This window comes from Stegostoma tigrinum, chromosome 38 (genome assembly GCF_030684315.1).
Source record: "Stegostoma tigrinum isolate sSteTig4 chromosome 38, sSteTig4.hap1, whole genome shotgun sequence".
In the NCBI taxonomy this organism is placed as follows: Eukaryota; Metazoa; Chordata; class Chondrichthyes; order Orectolobiformes; family Stegostomatidae; genus Stegostoma; species Stegostoma tigrinum.
The window spans coordinates 3,598,003-3,618,924 of NC_081391.1; the positions used below are offsets into that span (position 1 = coordinate 3,598,003).

At 38.4% G+C, this 20,922-nt stretch overlaps 1 protein-coding gene across 2 annotated transcripts in view; it reads left to right on the forward strand.

Moving 5' to 3' along the window:
- The window catches only part of LOC125447308 (myosin-9-like), a 149,237-nt gene that overhangs the window by 45,853 nt on the left and 82,462 nt on the right, over positions 1-20,922 (forward strand). Inside the window, exons 5-12 of one of the 2 annotated variants that reach the window (XM_048521626.1) lie at positions 3,367-3,460; positions 3,776-3,796; positions 6,677-6,769; positions 7,417-7,480; positions 8,623-8,721; positions 11,539-11,682; positions 13,534-13,629; positions 20,417-20,535. In XM_048521626.1, the coding sequence (XP_048377583.1) occupies positions 3,367-3,460; positions 3,776-3,796; positions 6,677-6,769; positions 7,417-7,480; positions 8,623-8,721; positions 11,539-11,682; positions 13,534-13,629; positions 20,417-20,535 (730 nt within the window). The remainder of the gene's footprint in view (positions 1-3,366; positions 3,461-3,775; positions 3,797-6,676; positions 6,770-7,416; positions 7,481-8,622; positions 8,722-11,538; positions 11,683-13,533; positions 13,630-20,416; positions 20,536-20,922) is intronic. The other variant, XM_048521627.1, reaches the window with a different exon arrangement.

A 20,922-nucleotide genomic window follows, 5' to 3' on the forward strand; every position in this document is an offset into this window, starting at 1 on the left:
AGCATTTATTGCCCATCCCTAACTTCCTAGAAAGTAATTGAAGCACCCATGTTATTCTGGATCTGGAGTCACATGTAGGCTAAACCAGGTAAGGCTGGCAGTTTCCTTCCCTAAAGGACATTAGTGAACCAGATGGGCTTTTTTGACAGACCATGGATTCATGGTAACTGTTAGATTCTTACTTCCAGACTTTTACTGAATTCCAATCCTGTCGTCTGCCCTAGTTACCTGGTTCTCTGGGTTAACAGCCCAGTGATAATAGGAACTTTCAACTGTTGATGTATCCGTACATTTGTCTATATCGTCTTTCCAGGTGATAAAGGTGAATTTGAATGTTGCTGGTGTGAGGAGCTTTGTGTTCCTGCAGTGCATCTTGTAGGTGTACGCGTCATTGTTATGCTGTGTTGGTGAGCAAATGTTAAGGGTAGTGGATGGGATGCCAATCAAATGGGCTATTTTGTCCTGGGAGTTGTCATGTTGCTTTAGTATTTTAGGAGTTGCAATCATCAAGGCAAGTTGAGAGTATTCCATCACTCTGCTAATTTGAACTTTGTAGGGGGTGGATGGGGATGGAGTGACAGAAGGCGAGTTACTTGCCGCAGAAGTTCTAGCCTGAAACCTACTTTTGTATCCTTGGTATTTATATGGCTGGCCAGTTCAGTTTTTAGACTATAGTAAATTGTACGAAGATGTTGATAGTAAGGGGTTCAGTGGTAATTACATTGAATGTTGTGGACCAGACCAAACTTGCTCAAAGTATGCAAAGAGCTGGCATAGCTTTTAAATTATTTGGAGGCAAATGTGAGGCACTATGTTCCAGATGTGATTTGATTGGTCTCAACCAGGCTTTACATAAAACACTTTATTCTCACACCACAAACGCAAGCAAAAGAAGTGCAATTTTAACCATATTGAAATACTTTACTTTAAGTAATATATTATTTAATGCTACTCAACAACTGTTCTATCAAAGCAGCATCACATAAACACACCCTTGGCATTGGCAAATTCAGCAAAACAGATTTCCCTTACTGTCTCCTCCATTCGAGGAGAAAGGAACACCAATAGACTGAATCTAGCAACAGAGAATTCTGAAGTAGCAGAGACTGAACCACACCTAGTGGCTTCAATTCCAAAAATCCTAACTTGCCCTGAAAGCAAAACTCACATCCTGGGTCTCTGAGCCTCACTCCCCATTTGTGCTGCTTTTGTCTAATTTAAAAAAAAACCTAAAGCTATTTACTGTGTTTTCCATGGAGCAGACACTTCAGCAACAAGTTGACAACACCCTTCAAGAGAAACAGGACAGAATAAAATCCTGTTAAAGGCACATATCCTCAGTGTCAAAGTGCGAAGGTCACAATATCTCTTGGAGATGCCTGTCAGTTTGGCACAATTGTTACTTGCCCCTTGACAGCCCACATCAGGGTTTTGTTCAGGTCTTGCTTCTTGTGGAGTTGACTGCTTCAGTATCTGAGGATTTTTGGTGAGCTTATCTGGAGAAAGAAAATCTTGGCTTGAAGGCAGACCAGTTCAGACTTGGTAGGTTGATTCTGGCTTGGAGTGATTTTTCTTCTAGAGGATGTTGAGCAGATTGGACTTTGCCTCTCACTCTTCCAAACTCCATTGAGCACAATCTGAACAAAACAAATGATTGTCAGGAGCCTTGGCAGAGCAGATACTGAGAGGTTCTTTCCCTTTGTGCGAGAGTATAGATTGAGGGGACACCTGTTTAAGCAGAAGTTAATGCACCATAGCAAAGTTTGAGTGTGACCAAATAGGTGGGAAGACATGTAAGGCAAATGACACAGGATGCATCAGAAGGATATAGACAGGTTGAGTAGGGAAGAACAGCTTGGTAGTTGGAAGATAATGTGGGAAAATGTGAGATTATGCACTTTGGCAGGAAGAATAGAAGACCTGAATATTATTTAAAAAGGGAAAGACTGCAGATAGTTGCTACACATACTGATTTCAGGGTCCTAATATGTAAATCTCTCATAATCAGCTGTGTTTAGTGGGTAATAGTGAAAGCAAATGGAATGTTGGCCTTTATTTTGGAGGGAATGGAGCAAATAAAAAGATATTGATAAAACTGCAGAAGGCACTAGTCAGACCACAGCTGGAATACTGAACAGGTCAAGTCCCCCTATCTAAGGAACTGTATATTGGCATTGGAGGCAGTCCAGAAATGGTTGACTATGTTGATCCTGAGTGTGGAGGGATTTTCTTAGGGAAAAAGTTCAGTAGGTTGGACTTGTACTCATACATATTGGAGTTCAGAAGAACGAGAAGAGTCTTAGTGAACCAGCTAAGATTCTAAGAAGGTAAGACAAAGTAGATGCTGAGCCATTGTTTCCCCTTGTAGGAGAGTCTGTGAACAAAGAACATTAATGTAAGTGAGGAATTGCCCATTTTGCTGAAATAAGGAAGATTTTTTCAATGTGGGCAATCTGGGGAATTATTTACCACAGTGGGTTGTTGAGTATATTCCAGACTGCGATAGATCAATTTCTAATCAGTCAGGAATTCCAGGGTATGTGGACAAGCCAGATGGTGGAGTTGAGGATTATCAGATCAACGGTAATCTTGTTGAATGGTGAAACAGACTCCTCCTACATATTAAAGAATAATGTGAGCACTCTTATATCATCTCATTGAAGTTGATTTTAGAAGAAGTCAAATCGAGAACCTTAGTTAACTAGCACTTCTTGTTTTTGAGCTCAACATTTAACTTATTCTGTTATGATCATTTCATCTAAATTTATTTTTAATTGACCTGTTTGGACAAGTTATGACATGCATCTGGTGCAGGAAGGGATGCTGCTATTGTGCCCCACAACCCTCTTCACTAAGCCTAATATTAAATGTGGTTTACTAATAAATCTAAAAATGATCTGTTAACTTGACCAAGTAGTTATTTTCCATGTGTCATTCTAGTTCAGTTTATTTTCAGTGTATTTGTAGACATGTCAGACTCATAGAGAAAATGTTTCTTAATTGTTCCTGTTCAGGTTCTATGAAACGCTTCGGGTCCGGTGACACCCAGAACCTGGACCCGAAATGGCAACTTTTTGTTTCCTTCACAGATGCTGCCAGACCCACTGAGCTTTTCCAGCAACATCTGTTTTTGTTCCTGATTTACAGTATCTGCAGTTCTTTTGGTTTCTATGAAATGTTTGCATCTTTTGGATTGTTTAGTATTTCTCAATGTAATTGGTGGCCTTATTAATCAGACTTTCATTAAGGGAATAGTCTGCATTATGGTTAACCTAGCCGTATTAATTCATTCCAAGCTTTAACCATGGTGTATATTCGCTCAATGAAGCACTATGGAAGTGTTAATACAAATATATTTACTTACAGTGGAGAGTCAGGTGCTGGTAAGACAGAAAACACCAAGAAAGTGATTCAGTACTTAGCTCATGTTGCGTCATCACACAAATCTAGAAAGGAACAGGTAAGTGTCTTTTGTCTCTGTTCAATGTGTTCACAAATGTCAGGCACTGATCATTATTTATAACAAAGCTGTTTAATCTCTGTGAAATTAACTTGGAATTAACAACATTAAATGTCATGATCTATCTGTAAAATGATTTAGATGTCCTGCTTGTTTAAAATTTATTCTATGAAAATTGTAATTTTGAACGTATTGTAGCTTAACGTTTCATACTGCCTTTCAGGCTGTTAAGTCCCTTTAACAAAGTAAATGCTTGAAGAATTCTTACGATTTTTGCATGCCATTGATAACACTTTCCCCCTTCAACATTTGCAGCAGTCTACGGTGTTAGCATACGTGAGTGGGTTATTATAATTTGATTTGCATATTCTGCACTTTTTACGTCTTGTATACAGATCCGACATCTGTTTGGGAAGTGGAGAAACTTTTGATTGTTTCCAAAAATCAATTTTCAGAAATTAATCTGTGTTCCTGGATATATAACTGCGTTGAATTAGTGAAACCAAAGTAGTAATTGATGTTAGTGCAATTATTTCATGCTGGTCAAATTTTGTGACGGTCCTTAAAATTGCCGTTGAATTAGTAGTAGTCATTTTTGATTGAGCTGAAAATGACTCTTTACAACATTTTGTGTTAGTCCAATTTTAAATCCTACTAGTTTCTGATAGAACTAGCATTGGCACAATGATTGGCTCCAGAAGTTAGTGTAAGAAATGAATTCTCAGAAGCTTGGCCATTTTGGTTTTGGGGAGCAGGTTCGGATCTGTATATTTATGTTGCATGCTTTGGGTGTAAAGGTGATGCAAGTGTATCCTGGTTTTTTTTAGAAAGAGTTGGTAATGATTGTTTGTAACAGAACATTTAACTCAAATGGAATGCTTCCTTTCCTGAGAGTACCTCTTCCAATACAGAAACTGGGTGCCATCTGGCACCATCAGAAGAAAATGAATTCAAGTAAGTTTCCAAAACCACCATGATCCATCCCTCTTGGCACAATTGTCACCAGACCGTTTGCAAATATGGGTGGTACAATCACATTGTGATAGTGAGAGGAAATCAAAATATCTGTCCAGAGATTAGCCATTTTCCCCACAATGTAAATTCCACTCTTCAATTTTGTAATTGAAGTCATTTTACGTTTCCCTCATTTACTTTATGATTTATCTATTCATCAGCAGTACAAAACACAATGTACAAGCATCATGCTTTTTCCGCCAGACGTTTCACTGGTTCCCACAGCTGTTTTTGCCGACTTTAGAAGTTTCCTTAACTGTAGCTCTTTTTTAGTCTTTAAGTCTGCTCCTCCAAAGAAATGAAAATTGTTCAGAATTTAAATATTAACTAAAATTTGAGTGCCCTGTATCTGGCTGTTTCCATGTCGTGGTCACCAATCTCGCTACATTTAATATGTGCATTGACTGACTCTTCCAAATACAGTATCTAGTAACAAGGGTATAAAATTTTATTAGTCACATGTACACCTCTGTAAAACTCAAATTTCACTTTTTGCATTGTAGAGCTGTAGAGATCTACAGATGCCTCAACTGACACATTTGGCAACTTGAGATGGTGTGTGTAAAACAGTTAGATTTGAGCCCTTGTACGTGCTGTTTGCAAATTTTATGGCATTATGTACATTCAGCTGCCCAAATTTCATAAGTCTAAACTTATTCCACTTTAAACATCCAAATTATATCAAGATTAGTTTGCAGCTCTGTATAGACTGAACAATTTCCATGCCTTGCTTCTCACTTGCCTAACTTAGCACTAATGCTAGTGAAAGCTACTGACCTATTCTAACAGTTATAAATGCTGAAATTGATCATTAGTCAGTGTGTTCTTCGATGCATATTTCAAAAATAGTGTTAAGAATGGCATGGTTTAAATTAAAGGGCTATGTTTGTTTCTTACTATGGTAACCTATGTTGAAAACGCAAGTCATTTTGCAATCTTCCATTTACCCACTTCAATGGCATGTAATGCTGTGCTTAGGGAAGTCAAGTGAAGACAAGGATCTGATTTCTGATGCTACCATGTTATGAAGAGACTGCCAAGACTTTTCATGGGATTTATCTTGACGTGGATCAGGGCAGTCTTTTAATATCTATCAAGCAAGTTGTATAATTTGTATCCCACTTGTCGAAGTTTTTAATGTGTACCACCATCTTTTCCTCATCTTAAGTGGGAGCCTACGACCGTCTGTGCATCACATTTTGTCAAGTCTAAGCTGGATGCACCTGAGTTTTTCTGCTGGATAATTGAGAACTAATTCTCTGGAGTCAAATTAAATGTGTACCAATATCTTGACCAGTTGCAAAAATCTCAGTTGATTTGTTATTTGGTTCCAGATAGCACTTGATGTGCCTGAAGAACAAATAGTGGTCCTCGTGAATGTGTAGTGTCTGAATGTGCTATTGGAGTCTTGTGTTGGGTGTATTGTTTCCAGTGGTGACTTAAAAATTTGTAATTGGCATATGTGTGCATGAGTTGCCAAAGGGATAATAGTGAGTGTAAGTCCTGTAGGTCTTTCAAGTAAATGTACATATTTCTTTAGACATTGATGTTACAAGTATCTTGATTAGAAGTAATGGCATAGATTTGTCATGAGGGACTAAAATTTGAACTCATTAAACAATGCAACTTTTTTGATGTCGACCAAGTCTCTCCTCTTCTCCTCTCCCCCCCCCCCCCCCCCAAAAAAAAAAATCGAGTAGTAGTATCCTGTTTTTATCTTGGACTTTGGCAGAACAATTTGTTGGGAGAGAAGAGCTGCTCTTTAAGAATTTTTTTTGTAACAGGAAATTTGCTAATGTCCATTTGTGACCATCTAGATGTCTTTATTTGGTCTTCAGTATTCTTTCCTAATACTGGAAGTGCCAAGCTGGAATTATTGGCTTGTTTTCAAATTAAATGATGCTTGCAGAACCTGCAATTGGTTTTGTTTAGGAATAACAAATTTTAACTTTTACCAGATGGTCTGTCTGGGAAAATACTCTTGTTTACTAGATAAATCTGTTTGCGTTCCATTTCAGGGTGACCAAAAACATGTATTTATACCCTCATTGCAGTCAGCTGTTACTTCTAAAGTTTTTCATTTTGCATCAAAGTCTTTTGCAGATCTGTAAACAGTACTTCAAAATCTTCACAAATCTCTAACAAGTTTTACTTGCAAAGCAGATTTTCCATTAACTAATCTCAGTCCTGTTATGATTACAGGGAGAGCTTGAGAGGCAACTGCTCCAAGCCAATCCTATCCTTGAAGCTTTTGGCAATGCAAAAACTGTGAAAAATGACAACTCTTCCAGATTTGTGAGTTTAAAACAAAATTACAATGTCTTTTATAACTAGCGAACTTCAGTATGCCCATGGAACTCTATTATTCTTCCTTGGGATATGGATGTTGATGGTCAATAGAGGCCAGAATTTGCTGTCTATCCATAATTGCCCTTGAACTGTGAGGACAGTTAGGATTCATCCACCTGTGTGTCTGGAGCCATGTGTAGACCTAACCAGCCAGGTATATCTGTTTTCCTTGCCTAGAGGATTTTAGTGAGCCAGATGAATTTCTAATTGATGTAATTTGTAGTTCTGAAACTAGCTTTCTGTACCAGATTGTTAATTAAATTTAAATGCCAGCTGCCATATTTGGATTAGAGCTGGTCTCCCCAGAGCATTAGCCTGGGGATTTTGGGCTACTAGTCTCTGATATTAGCACAATGCAACTCTCTAATGACTGATTTTTATGACTGGTTGCTTTGTACTACCTCTTTGGGTCCCAAGGTATATTTTCCTACAAATGTGTTTTAAGAAAATGCATCAGTGAAAATTGAATCGAAACAACAGGCACGTTTCCTCACTTAAATCTTGAAGGGTGGAGCAAGAGAAATCTTATTGATATGTCTGTTTTCTTATGATCTTCCAAGCATTTAACTTGTACCTCTGTTTTTAACATACAGGGTAAATTTATTCGAATTAACTTTGATGTGAATGGCTACATTGTCGGAGCCAATATTGAAACTTGTATCCTTTTACAGCCATGAAAAGCCACAAAGGGATTCACATCGTAGGCTTGCCTCAGTACGTTTACTTGAAGTCAAGTGTGAACAATATTGATACATTGTCCTATATTTTTAACAGTGGGTGAAATTCAGTAAAACAATTTTGAAGTTCGACATGGCTGTCTTGACTAGGATATGAAGTTTCATTCTGTCCCTGATCAATTATAGAAAGAACCGATATTTTGAAATGTTGATGCAGAATCTCCTGTTCTTAGAGCATTTTTGAGCTGGCTACTAGGTATCTCAAAGATTTAAGAAAAACAAGGTTAATGGTGAAGCATCATCTCTTCAAAATTAAATTAGCTTGCCCTATTATAATTTACTATGTTTGGAGAAAACACATTGACATTGGTGTGAAAAGTACACCAAGAATTGGTAAGAATTTAACATTAAGATTTAGAGAAACTGAGGCGAGTTTGAGGAAGACTAATATTTACTAGTAATGGAGAAAGATTTATGTGGTGTAAGGTCTAACTGAGTTAATAGGAATGGAAATTGAAACACAAAAGAAGGAAATTAATTGGGATTGCACCTAATTGCTGTGACAAAAGGAGTGTGTTGGTTAATTGCTCCAGGAAAACAGTTAAGTAGTTACAGAAGATTTAAATTAGGCAAAATTGAAGAATAGAATAAGGGTGAGGTCAATTCATGAAACAGGTCTATGAAGTTGATGGATTTTTTTTGTTCCAAGCTTCGTTACTTTTTGTATGATGAGAAACAGGCACTTGTGGACTGAAAGTGATAAATACAAAATAGTTTGAAGTCTTTGAAATAAACTAAAATACTTCCGAAAAGCCTTGAAATAGGAAATAATGATAAAGTTGCCTTTGATCAGCCTTGAGAATTTAACTATATAATATATATGTAACTATGATGTGGCCAAGTGACACTCCTCATTTTTTTTTTTCCTCAGTCTGCATTATATTTCTGCAGGTTTTGGAGAACAAGTTGCTCACCTTATTTTAAACCTTGATTATCTGGAAAAGATACAGCAAGTAATTAACTGTTGCTTATATCCATCTAGCTTTTATCCATCCTGTGAGCAGTTGTAATCTGATATTGCTGTTCACATCATTAGTAGTCTCTTTAACCACCATCTTCCAGATCTGTTGGAAAAATCTCGTGCCATACGCCAAGCCAAAGATGAACGCACCTTCCATATTTTTTACTACCTACTTTCTGGTGCTGGAGAACACTTGAAGAGTAAGCATGCATAATGAATAATATCCAACAGATGGGAATACAGTGCCTAAATCATTTGAAAGTGCTTGCATCATAAGGCCAAAATATTTCTAGATTTCATGGTTTTTATGTTTATTATCTTTATCTAAAATTGATTTCTTGGTTTTGTAATTAAGTATTTCCAGATGCCAGATACCACACATAACCTTTTGCTCACCCAAACCGATTTCCTTCAGTATTGTTTTCTATAGCTGTATGCTCAAGATCTCTCCTTGGCATTTCCTTTACGTGTGATGTTGCAGTCTCCCACCACTGCATTATGCAGTTTCTGTAGAGCCATAGAATGGTTGTAGTAAAAGAGGAAGTCCATTGACATTTCTTGTATGTGCCAGCTATCTGTGAGAACAGATCAGCCACATTTTTCTCTAATGCTATAAATCTTTTCTATCCAGATAATTATCCAATTCACTTTTGAAGACCATGATTGATGGTAATATCACACGAATTTGCAGGTAGTGCATTCTGGATCCTAACCCCTCCATTAGATAAAAGTAATCTTCTCACTGCAAGTTAAGTCCTTTTGCCTTTCATCTTAAATCACCACCAGCTGGTTTTCAGCCCTTGCGTCAACGGAGACAAGGTCTGCTATTTACTGATCCAGATCTTTCTATTTTTGTCATCACTTCTCCTGTAACCTAGTCTTCTCCAATTTATTCTTGTAACTGAGGTCCCTTAGCCATTCTAGGCAATCTTTTCCACATCCTCTCTCATGTCATTATACCCTTTCTAAAGTATAATGCCCAGACTTGTTCATGATACTCCAGTTAAGGCCAAACCATTATTTTATAAAGATTCTGGGATATCTCCCTGCTTTTACACTCTCTCTCTGTCTATTTATTAAGTCCATGATACTGTACATCTTAACTGCTTGGTTCCTTACACTCACTCACTCCCTTTAGAGTTGTATCTTTTATGTATTGCCTCTTTTCTCTCCCTTCCAAAACGCATCACTTTACACATCTCTGCATTAGATCTCATCTGCCAACTGTCCACCCACACCATCAACATGTTAGTGTCCTCTTCGCTGTTCACAAGGTTTTTTTTGTCAGTAGGTTTTAAAACTCTTCTGTGTACCCAAATTTGTATAGCTAATGTAGCTAAGAAAATGTAGGGTCCTTAATACTGACCCATATGGGATCCCACTACGTATCATCATCCAGACCAATAAATATCTGTTCACCACTATAGATCCTATCAGTTAACTAACTTTGTGTCCTGCGGCCACTCCTTTTTATTGTACAGCCCTCAAATTTTCATTGAGCCTGTTACTTGTCAGTTTTTCAAATATGATTTGAAAGTCCATCTACTCCACATCAGCAGCATTACTGCCATTAGTGGTCCGTTTCTCTCATCACATACATGCTTTGGCTTCAGCAAATCTGTACTGGCTTTCCGTAGTTAATTCACATTTGTCCAAGCAAATGTTAATTATGTCCTGAATTGCCACTTTTATTTGCTCACTGGCCAGGTGTCTCTCTAGCTTGACCAGTATTTATTGCCAGTCCCTAACCCAGGAAGGTGGTCGTGAATCAACTTCTTGGACAGCTGTTTATGGAAGCAGATACACCCACAGTGCTAATAGGAAGGGAATTCCAGGATGTTGATCTGGCAACAGTGACGGAATGATAGTTCCAAATCAGATTGGAAATTTGGTGGTTGTGGCCTGGCTTACAAACAGTTGTTGAACCCTATAACTTGCGTGTGCAGCAGCTGCTCTGATGTTCTATATACAATGATACATGTTAATGTACTGATCATAGCAACAGTTTTTTGTTGTGGAAATCTCTGCTGCACATAGGCCTTGCAGGCCCGTGCTGCCTGTAGAAAAAATTAAAGGGAGCGCTGCTGGCAGAACCCAAACTGAGTGTCAGTTTTAAAAAAAAATGTTGACAAAGTGCACCTTTATAGTGCTTGAAACCCTTCCATCACTTTGACCAAGAGTAGATTGATAAGGTGGTGTTCGACCAATATCGGATATTTGCTGCTTTTTGTAGACAAGATATAGCTGGACACTTTCTGCTTTGCTTGATAAATTCATACATAAGTGGTTTGTCTGGGATTGTTCCTAGTTCTGGAGCACAGATTTTCACTGCTTTGCTGGCAAATTGTCAGGGCCTTTGTACAGTGCAGTGCCCTTCAGTTGCTTTATCAGTGATATTTCTGAAAGCATTTCTGCCACTATAGTTGAACTGACTGTAGATGCTAAGTTTATCCTTTAATCTCTTTTTGTATGAGTTCAGCATCTGCAATTCTCAAGTCCTTGACCCACGCTTCACATCTGTTCAAAAAAAACCTGCCTTCATGAACTTGGAGACAGTAAGGACTGCTGATGTTGGAAGCTAGAGTCAACAAGTGTGGAGCCAGTAAAGCGCAGCCGGTCAGATAGCATCAGCCTAGCAGGAAGGTCCATGTTTTGGCCCAAAACATTGACTTTCCTGCTCTTTGGATGCTGTCTGACTTCCTGTCTTTTTCCTGCCTGCAGTAAATTTAATTCATTGTCTTATGTATTTTTTTCTTTAATTTGAAATTGTTGATTTGCTATCTTAAATTGTTATAGTTGGTTAATTTGGTGTTTGCAAAGTTGACCAGTTTGTTTTGAGTTCCCTAAAGGTTTTTAGCCTTCATAAGGATGATTTCACTATGTCCGGAGTACTGACTACATCTCAGCACTTCATTGACTGTAAAACATTATTGGATGCCCTGAAATCAAATGATTCTATACGTATGCAAGTTCCTCTTTTCCTTCTAATACTAATTAATGAAATCTCCTGATTGCAGCTGATCTGTTACTAGAGGGTTACAACAACTACAGATTTCTCTCTAATGGACACATCACCATTCCTGGACAACAAGACAAGGATTTGTTTCAGGAAACGATGGAGGCATTCCGAATCATGGGAATTTCCGATGATGAACTAATTGGTATGCTTTGAATAGCAATTAATTGTGGAGTAATGCATGTATGTGTTGTACTTGATGTTCGTACTGAATTTGAGAGGGCCCTTTTAATCCATTTAAAGAATTATGTATCCTTCTTCCCAGTTTCTTAACTTACTAGTGTTGAGCTAAGTTCTGAATGCATGCAGTTCAGTTCACATTAGAAGGATCAGTTGAACTATAGTTTGCATCTCTTTCACAGAGGTTTCTGTGATAAGTAATTTTAAAAATTTCCTTTGATTATTTTACTTAGAAGGAAATGCCTCCAGTTCTGATAATTCAAAAGCCGAGCCAGTAATAGCTATTAAAGAATATTGGGGGAAAAAGAATAGCTTTCTGTCAGAAAACAGTTCAGGGTTTCTACTGGATATATGTTGAATTTTAAATATTACTTATTACTGATGTCAGCATAGATTCTTTACTCTATTTCAGACTTTAAATTTTTACTTTCCTAAACCTTCCAAAACACCCGCTATAGAAAGAGAACTCTAAGATAGGGGAGGTGTGGAGAGAAACCAAATTAAGCAATAGTGATTATGAAGCAAAGAAATTTGCACCATTGTTGAAGTGGTTAGACCTACAGATCTATACAATAAGGTTTTAAACATTTGTTTGGCTGTGGTTTTAAAAAAATTGTGTCATAGTTGAATAGAAGTGCAGTTGTTTCTAAATCAGATTTTCAGGAAGTGAGCAGCAAAGCAAGGCCAATACGTACTATCTGTCCCTGGATGCTGTAGATGAGGTGTTATGCCTTGAGGGTAAATAGGAGTTTATCTTTCATTGGAAGTATTCTTTGTCAATTAATAAATCTAACAGTCATTTTTTCATTGTTCTGTATTGTTTTTGTTGAGGGGAAAGCAGTTGGATCATATAGTTAGCTCAAATTTTTCAGCTTCTCAATAAGAACTGGAAGAATTGCAGATGCTAGAAATCAAACAGAAATTATGGTCTGGCAGCATCTTTGGAGAGAAATCAGAGTTAACATTTGGGTCCAGTGACCCTTCTTCAAAACTGATGGCTAGGAAAATGTTGGCTTCTAAGCAGAAGATAAGTTGGCCCGAGGGGCTAAGGAGTAGACAATATGTGGAAATAGAGCCCAAAGAGAGAAGAACAGTTAAACGTGCAAAGGAGTGGATAACGGTTAGCCTAGGAGAGTAACAAAAACAAAGTTGCTGGAGACGCTCAGCAGGTTTGGCAGCATCTGTGAAGGAAACAACAAAGTTAACATTTCGTGTCCAGTGAATATTCAAATTTCTCCTGGAATAAGGGTCCAAAAGAGAACATTCTATCGTTAGGTCCAACTTCAGTATTACCACAGTCAATGTACATACCATAACTCTGACCATAGACATCTACATTTTATTTAATTTTCTTATTCTAGCTTATTGAAAGTTCAGCCAGGCCAATCAACTCCACCTGTTGCTGTTGACTCTTGACAACGTAATGCACAAATTCGCATTCCACTTAAATTTTAGTCTTGTCTGTTGTGCTTCATCTATAATCTTTGGATAATTGCATGTTGATTATCATCATTGGTGACTACCTGTTAGCAAAGAAGAATAAACTATTTTGTTTGTTACATCTTTTTATCATTAGTCTTTTTTTCTAAATCCCTTCCTGACATTCCCAGACTGAAGACATGCAACCTGCTGTGTTTTACCCAATGTTGTTTTTCCAATCTGAGGTGGAGACACTTAAATTATTAGATTTTACATACTCTGCAAAGTTTTGTCAGTAAGGTGGTGATGATGTATTAACTCAAAGTATACTGACTCATTTCTTATTAGTACGAATGTTGATTTCAGTTATGCATTGAATTTTTGCTTTTCTTTCCAGCCATGCTGAAGGTTGTTTCTGCAGTACTTCAATTTGGCAACATAGTTTTCAAGAAGGAACGCAATACAGACCAAGCCTCCATGCCTGATAATACAGGTAAATCAAATTTGTAACAAGAGAAACTTGTGGGAGTTAGGCTTTCTTCTTTGTTATCTTGTTCATGTAAGTAATCTTTCACTTTTCAAAGCGCTTAATTGGTTGAAGTGTTTTTCCTGAATTCGTGTAGTGCTACCAACTAACATCTATGCTTTAGGCAGGCATAGCCAAAAAAAAGCTATAAATTATTCCCTTCTTATGCCTTATGCCCTCCTCACAACTTACTTCCCTACTTGTATTTGTCATTAGAAAATTTAGCAAATCATACTTTACATCTCTTGTTCCAAATATTGTTAGAACAGTTAAGGCCCCGGCATTGATTCCTGTGGCACAGCACTCTTCAATCTCTTGATCACCAGAAAAACATTTATGCCATCTCATTTCTTGTTGGTTAATCAGATTTCTATTCCATGCTGCTATGTTACTCTCACCAGCCACTTTTAGGATGCTATGTTGAATTTTTAGGATCTTAGAACTTGTTGATCTGTAACTCTAGCAATTCGTTTCGTACCATTTTCTTGTGTTTGCAATTTTCCTGAGGTCCTCCCTCTCCCATTCCCTGATTTATATGTATTTCAGAGATGTTATTTGTCATCTCTATAATGAAGGCTAATCCAAAATACCTGTTCAACTCATCTGTCATCACCTTTATTTTTCAACAACTAGTACTAATTGACCATTCTAAATAGGCTGTTCCTAAAATTGGAGTTTTCTTCTTGAACTATTGACAGAATTCAGTGTATTTTAAGAGTCACAGCATAAAACAAATATTGACTTTTTTCTTCTGAACATGAAACAAATGTAATCAGTTATAAACTTGACTTTCTTCTTATTCTACAGTTTCCTGTTTTAAAACATAATAATTAGTCTCTATTGTAATGTTGCTTGGTGGGTGTGAAGGTGTGCAAGTTTTATAAACAGAGCTAGCAATTCGAAACAGGCAGTTATGAAAGGGACTTCTCTCTCTAGCCCCCCACCCCCCCCCCCCCCCCCCCACCCCCCACGCACGCACACACCCCCTCGGCCTTACCCTTGAACGACAAACTCCTTCTCAAAGTTACTATATGGAACCTGTCTCATCTTCCATTCTAAAATACATCTCAAAGATTATAGCAGAAGAACAAGCCCTTTGGCCCTCCAAGACTGTGCTGATCGAGATCCTGTGTCTAAACCTGTCATCAGTTTTCTAAGTGTCTGTTTCCCTTTGCTCCTTGCCCATCTGTGTACGTGTCCAGATACATCATAAAAGACACTACCATGTCTGTGTCTACCACCTCCGCAAGCAATGCGTTCCATGCATATTTCCCATAAACTTTCCTCCTCTCACTTTGAACTCATGACCCCTAGTAATTGAGTCCCCCACTCTGGGGGGGGGGGAGGGGAAAGAGTGGTGTGGATAGGTAAAAGTTTCTTGCTATCCACCTCGTCTGTACCCCTCATGATTTTGTAGATCACAATCTCCGTCTTTCTAATGAAAATAATCCTAATCCACTCAACCTTTCTTCATAGCTAGTGCCCTCTATACCAGGCAACATCCTAATGAACATCCTCTGCACCCTCTCCAAAGCATCCACATCCTTTTGGTAATGTGGCGACCAGAACTGTACACAGTACTCTAAATATGGCCGAGCCAAAGTCTTATACAACTGTAACATGACCTGCCAACTGTTGTATTCACTATCCCGTCCAATGAAGGAAAGCATGCCATATGCTGCCTTGACGACCCTCTAGACCTGCGTTGCCACCTTCAGGGAACAATGGACCCGGACACCCAGATCTTTCTGTACATCAAATTTCCCCAGGACTTTTCCATTTACTATATAGTTCGCCCTTGAATTAGATCTTCCAAAATGCATCACCTCACATTTTCCTGGCTTGAACTCCATCTGCCGTTTATCTGCCCAACTCTCCAATCTATCTATATTCTGCTGTAATCTCTGACAGTCCCCTTCACTGTCTGCTACTCCACCAATCTTCGTGTCATCTGCAAACTCCAAAGCTTTCACTATGCTGGATTCCATTTAACATTATACCTCTGAGATTGCTCATAACGTCAGCTTAGAGTCCAACATAGAATGCTCACAGCGTGGAAACAGGCCCTTTAGCCCAACAAGTCCACACTGACTCTCCGAGCATCCCACCCAGACCCATCCCCCTACAACCCACCTATTCTACACACCCCTGAATGCTATGGGAAATTTAGCACCACCAATCCACCTAGCCTGCACATTTTTTTTTGTACTGTGGGAGGAACCAGACAAATCGCACCCGGATCCCTGGCGCTGAGGCAGCAATGCTAACCACTGAGCCACCATTCTGCCCATGCCTCAAACTTCTGAAAGGACTTGGAGTCAGAGACATACAGCATGGAAACAGACCATGCCAACCTTAATCCCAAAGTAAAACCTGCCTGCTCCTGGCCCATATCCCTCCAAAACTTTCCTATTCATGTACTTTGTACTCATCCAAATGTCTTTTCAACGTTGTAATTGTACCCACAAACACCATTTCTTCAGGAAGTTCATTCCACCCCTTTTTTTGAAAAAGAAAACTGCCTCTCCTGTCTTTAACCAGTTCTCTTCACCTTTTAAAAACGTACACCCTAATTCAGACCCTAGTCTGAAAAGCAGCCTTCCTCCACCACTGTGACTCCTGTCACTATGCCAGTTGTGTCCAATTGGCAAGCTCACCCTGGGTTCTGCATGACCTCATTTTACTGATTAGTCTACAATGCAGAATCTTGTCCAAGGCTCTGTTTATTTGGATTTTAATGTCTACTGCTGTGCCCTCATCAATATTTTTGGTAACTTCCTCACAAAACTGAACCAAATTTGATACACTGCTTTCCTTGCAGAAAACTATGGTGACTATCCCTAATCAATTTTTGCACCCCTCAATGTCCGTGAATCCTGTCTTTTACAATCGCCTCCAACAGTTGACCTACAACCGATTATCGCCCTCGTAGGTCTGTAGTTCCCCAGTATCATCTTTCTTACTTTCTTAAACAAAGGTACAACATTAACCACCCTCCAGTATTCGGCACCTCACCAGTCGTTGTAGATGAAGCAAAAATTTCTGCGAGGGGTCTTGCAATTTCCTCCTTTACTTCCCTCAACACTCTGGGATACATTAGACTAGGTCCTACAGGCTCATCCACCTTTTTCTATCTTCTAAGACATCCTGACTTACTACTTCTGTAATGTGAATTGTTTCTAAAATATCAGTTTATTTTTGTGCATTATCTAGACTTTTTCTCCACAGTAAAAACCAGCATGAAATATTTGTTAGTATTTCTCCCATCTCTTGGGGTTCCACACAAAGACAACCTCCTGGATCTTTAAGAGGGCATACCCCCTCTCTAGTTACCCTCTTGCTCTTAATGTATTTGTAGAATCTCTTTGGATTATCCTTAAACCTTATCTAGCAATGCTATCTCATATCCCCAATTTGCTTTCCTGATTTCTTTCTTAAGAATGCCCCTACACTCTATATTTTGATTTAGGAGATTTAATTGAGCCAAGTTTTATATATCTCCAAAGTAAGACTGTCTATTCTTCTTGATTCGAACCTCAATATCTTTATTCATCCATTGTTCTTTTAATCTTATCAAGCCATACCCTTCACTGTAATAGGAACATAATACCTCTGAATGCTCGTCATCGCACTTTTGAAAGTTCTTGTGTTCCTAAAAGGCACCTTTACTCCTTATTTCTGTGCCTACTCCAGCCCTTGGAGAATTCTTCTCAATCCTTGCTGTTGAATCCCCTGTTTTATTTTACCTTTTGGTAGCTGTATTTTCAGCAATCTGCAACAAACGTTTTGCATTTATGTGGTATCTTTAGTGTATTAAAGTTTTTTTGGGGCTTTCATGCTATCTTTAAGCCAAATCTGATACCAAGCCAAATGAGATATTAGGAGGGATACTCAAACATTTGTCCAAATATGTAGGTCTTAAGGAGTGCCTTAATTGACAAAAGAAAAATAAAAAGGAAATTGACAGCCAAAGGCATGAACATTCATACAAAGTAATTAAAATTAGTGAACATCTTGGTGAGAAATAGGAGGACCATGATTATAAATATTTTTAATCAACTTGTTTCATACATGCTGTTACTCCCCTCTGAAGCAGGTGAGACTTGAATCCAGGTCTCCTGGTTTGGAGGTAGGAAGACTACCACTTGACTGCAAGATCCAAGCTTGAGGTTGGAGGAGATTAGAGATGGTGAGGGGTAGTAAGGATGAAGTTGAGGCAGTGAGCAATTTGAATACTTGGGAAGAATTAAAATTGTGTAACTGGGAGCCCATATCATGCATGGTGAGTGATTGATTGGGACTGGGCATGAGTTAAGCAGCAGGCAGCGGATTTTGGATGATCTAAGGATTTTGAAATGCTGTCTGTTTCCCAGCGAACTACGTGCTTGCATTTTCGCAAAGTAATCAGGAAGGTACATGCAGGTTGCTCATAAATTGTTTCTTGGGATACTACACAAATTTAAATTTGTTGAACATTGAAATAAGTCAAAACACAGCCCCTAAGCGCTGGAAATTTCTCCCTAAAACCTCTTTCACTTTTTTTCACTCTACCACTTTTTCATTTGAAGTGCTGCTTAAAACCCATATCTTTGGCTAGGCTCTTGTTCAACTGCCTGAGCATCTCCTTATTTATCATGTGAAGTACCTTGAGATGCCATATGTTTAGGATACTATACAAATGCATTTCATTAGCAAACTGTTGTGGTACAGTAGAGATTCTGTTCCTGAAACACAGTCTCCAGTTTTGTTATGGACTAGACCTGATCCCCCTCTAAAGTATTATAAGAAGCTAGCTTAGGCCCTAACCTTCATATTTATTTAAAGGCAAGTGTAAAGTACTGTGTTTTCAATGCAATTTGATTGGTCCATCACTAGGCTTTAATCAAAACAGACTTTTGTATTTTAAGTGTGTTGTAATAATAAAAAGTTGGCATAATTAACTTTATTGAAATCTTAGATTTATTAGCCACTATACTGTTCCAGTATAGGTAGTATCCCATAAACACATCCTTGGCAAAAATGCAATTCAGCGAAACAACAGTTTTTTCATTCATGAGATGAAGGCATCACTGACCAGGCAGCATTTATTGCCCATCCTTAATTGCCCAAAGCGCAGTTAAGATTCAACCACATTGCTGTGGGTCTGGAGTCACATGTAGGCCAGACCAGGTAAAGATGACAGTGTCCTCCCCTAAAGGACATTGGTGAACCCCAGATGGGTTTTTCTGACAATCGACAATGGGTTTATGGTCATCATTAGATTCTTAATTCAGTTCACATTCCACCATCCGCCATGATAGGGTTCAAACCCAGGTCCCCAGAACGTTATCTGGGCCTCTGGATTAACAGTTCAACAATAACACTAGACCGTTGCCTCCTGATGTACTGTCATGCTGCCTGTCTTCAGTCCAGAAGAAAGAAACAATCTGCCCCTTGTGATTTTTTTTAAGAGGCTTTGCTGTCTGAGGCTTCACTTTACCAGCCGGGAACTCAAGCTTTTAGCTCAGCAGCCAGCAGAAAACTTCCTCAACTAACTGATAACAACTAAAAGCCTCCCTAGGTCTGTTGAGCCCTTATCCCACCCACTCATGATTCTTTTGTCTCTCAAAAACGGAACACTCTTGAGAACTCAAAAGTTGTTTACCAACTGCATGCTTGAAGCAGATATTTCAACAGCACCGTGGCAACACATCTGTCTTACTGGCACAGTACCATCGCATACGCACCAGATTTTTGAGAACTTAGGAGAAGACCTGTTAACACTAGTACTAGTGTAACTAGCATAATATATCAGATGGTGCTTGTAGCTTTTACACTTATATAAATGATTTTGATTTCAGAATCAAAAATACAGTTAGAACAATATTACAAATAACAAATTTGACCAAATCAGAGGCACAAATAGTGAGGAAATACTGTGACAAAATTAAAGATGTTAATGAAATTGTAAAATAGTTGTGTAAATGGCAAATTCATTACAATATCAATGTGTGGCATGCGTGCTTTTTTTTTGTAGGAAGGCAAGATACAAGTCTAAATAGGTACAAAGCACTTGAGTTAGTTACAGATATTGTTCACTGCAGGTTAAGACCAAACTGTATGTAAGCTAAGTGCGAGATTATTTTGAAGACAAATAGAATTGAAAAGCAGAAAAGATGTGTTCATGTTGTAGAATGTTAGCTTAATCAGATTTTGTGCTTTAATCATTTCTGATATCTCTTACGTAGTGAAATAAGTGGACATTACATAAAAATTTATAAGGATCTTGACTGAACTAAGTTTAAACAGCTCTTTGCTCAAAAAGGTGGTTGAGGGGTGACTTAATAGGCTGCTTAGCTGGGTGAGCATAGGGGATGTCAATTAGTAATCATAAATGTGATAATATGAATGGGGCAAGGGTGAGTAAAATAAAATTGGTGGTTAGAAATAATCTGCTAACACCAGAGTAGTTGCAGATAGGTTGGATACGGTAAAGAGCAAAGTGAGTCACATGGGTGAAAGGTATAGAAAAATATGCTAATTGTGTAGAATAAAGAAAGGTGGGAAAAGACTTGTTTGGAGCACGCACACTGACATAGACCTCTTGGATTGAATTGTCAGTTTCTATGCTGTAAACTCAACATGTTTCTGTATGTGCAAGGATTTATTGAACGTGCAACTGATTTTGTTGACAATAGTGTTAGATTCTCATTGATATTAAAATTTACAATAGTAAAGGGCTGTTCAATCTTCAAGACATGTCTTTGCTCTACAGCTGCCCAAAAAGTCTGCCATCTGCTGGGAATCAATGTTACTGACTTCAGCAGGGCAATTCTCACTCCCCGCATTAAAGTTGGAAGGGATTATGTTCAGAAAGCTCAGACCAAAGAACAAGTGAGTATTGGCTTAGTTCCTCAAGAATATTTTTAAATGCTAACTGAAGTTAACAAATGAAAATGGTTTCACAGCTTAAGTTTCTTAAACAACTTTGTCAACTCCAAGATTTAAAGCAATTGGAGTAGCAGCATGTAAAAGTCGCTTACATTTGTTTAGACCAATTTTAGTATATGCTTTTTGCTGGTAAGTCCCATGCTCTGTCATACAACCCTGACTTGTAATGAAGCTTGCTGACAAGGTGGTGCTGTGGGTATCTGGCAGACTTCTTTTTAAAAAAACAATTCCCTGGTTTGGGGCGGGGGGTGGGGCAGCGCAGAAGCCTGAACTGTCCCCATCCTCTTGCTTCACCCTCCATGACTGAGATTGTTCTCATTCTGAGCAGCT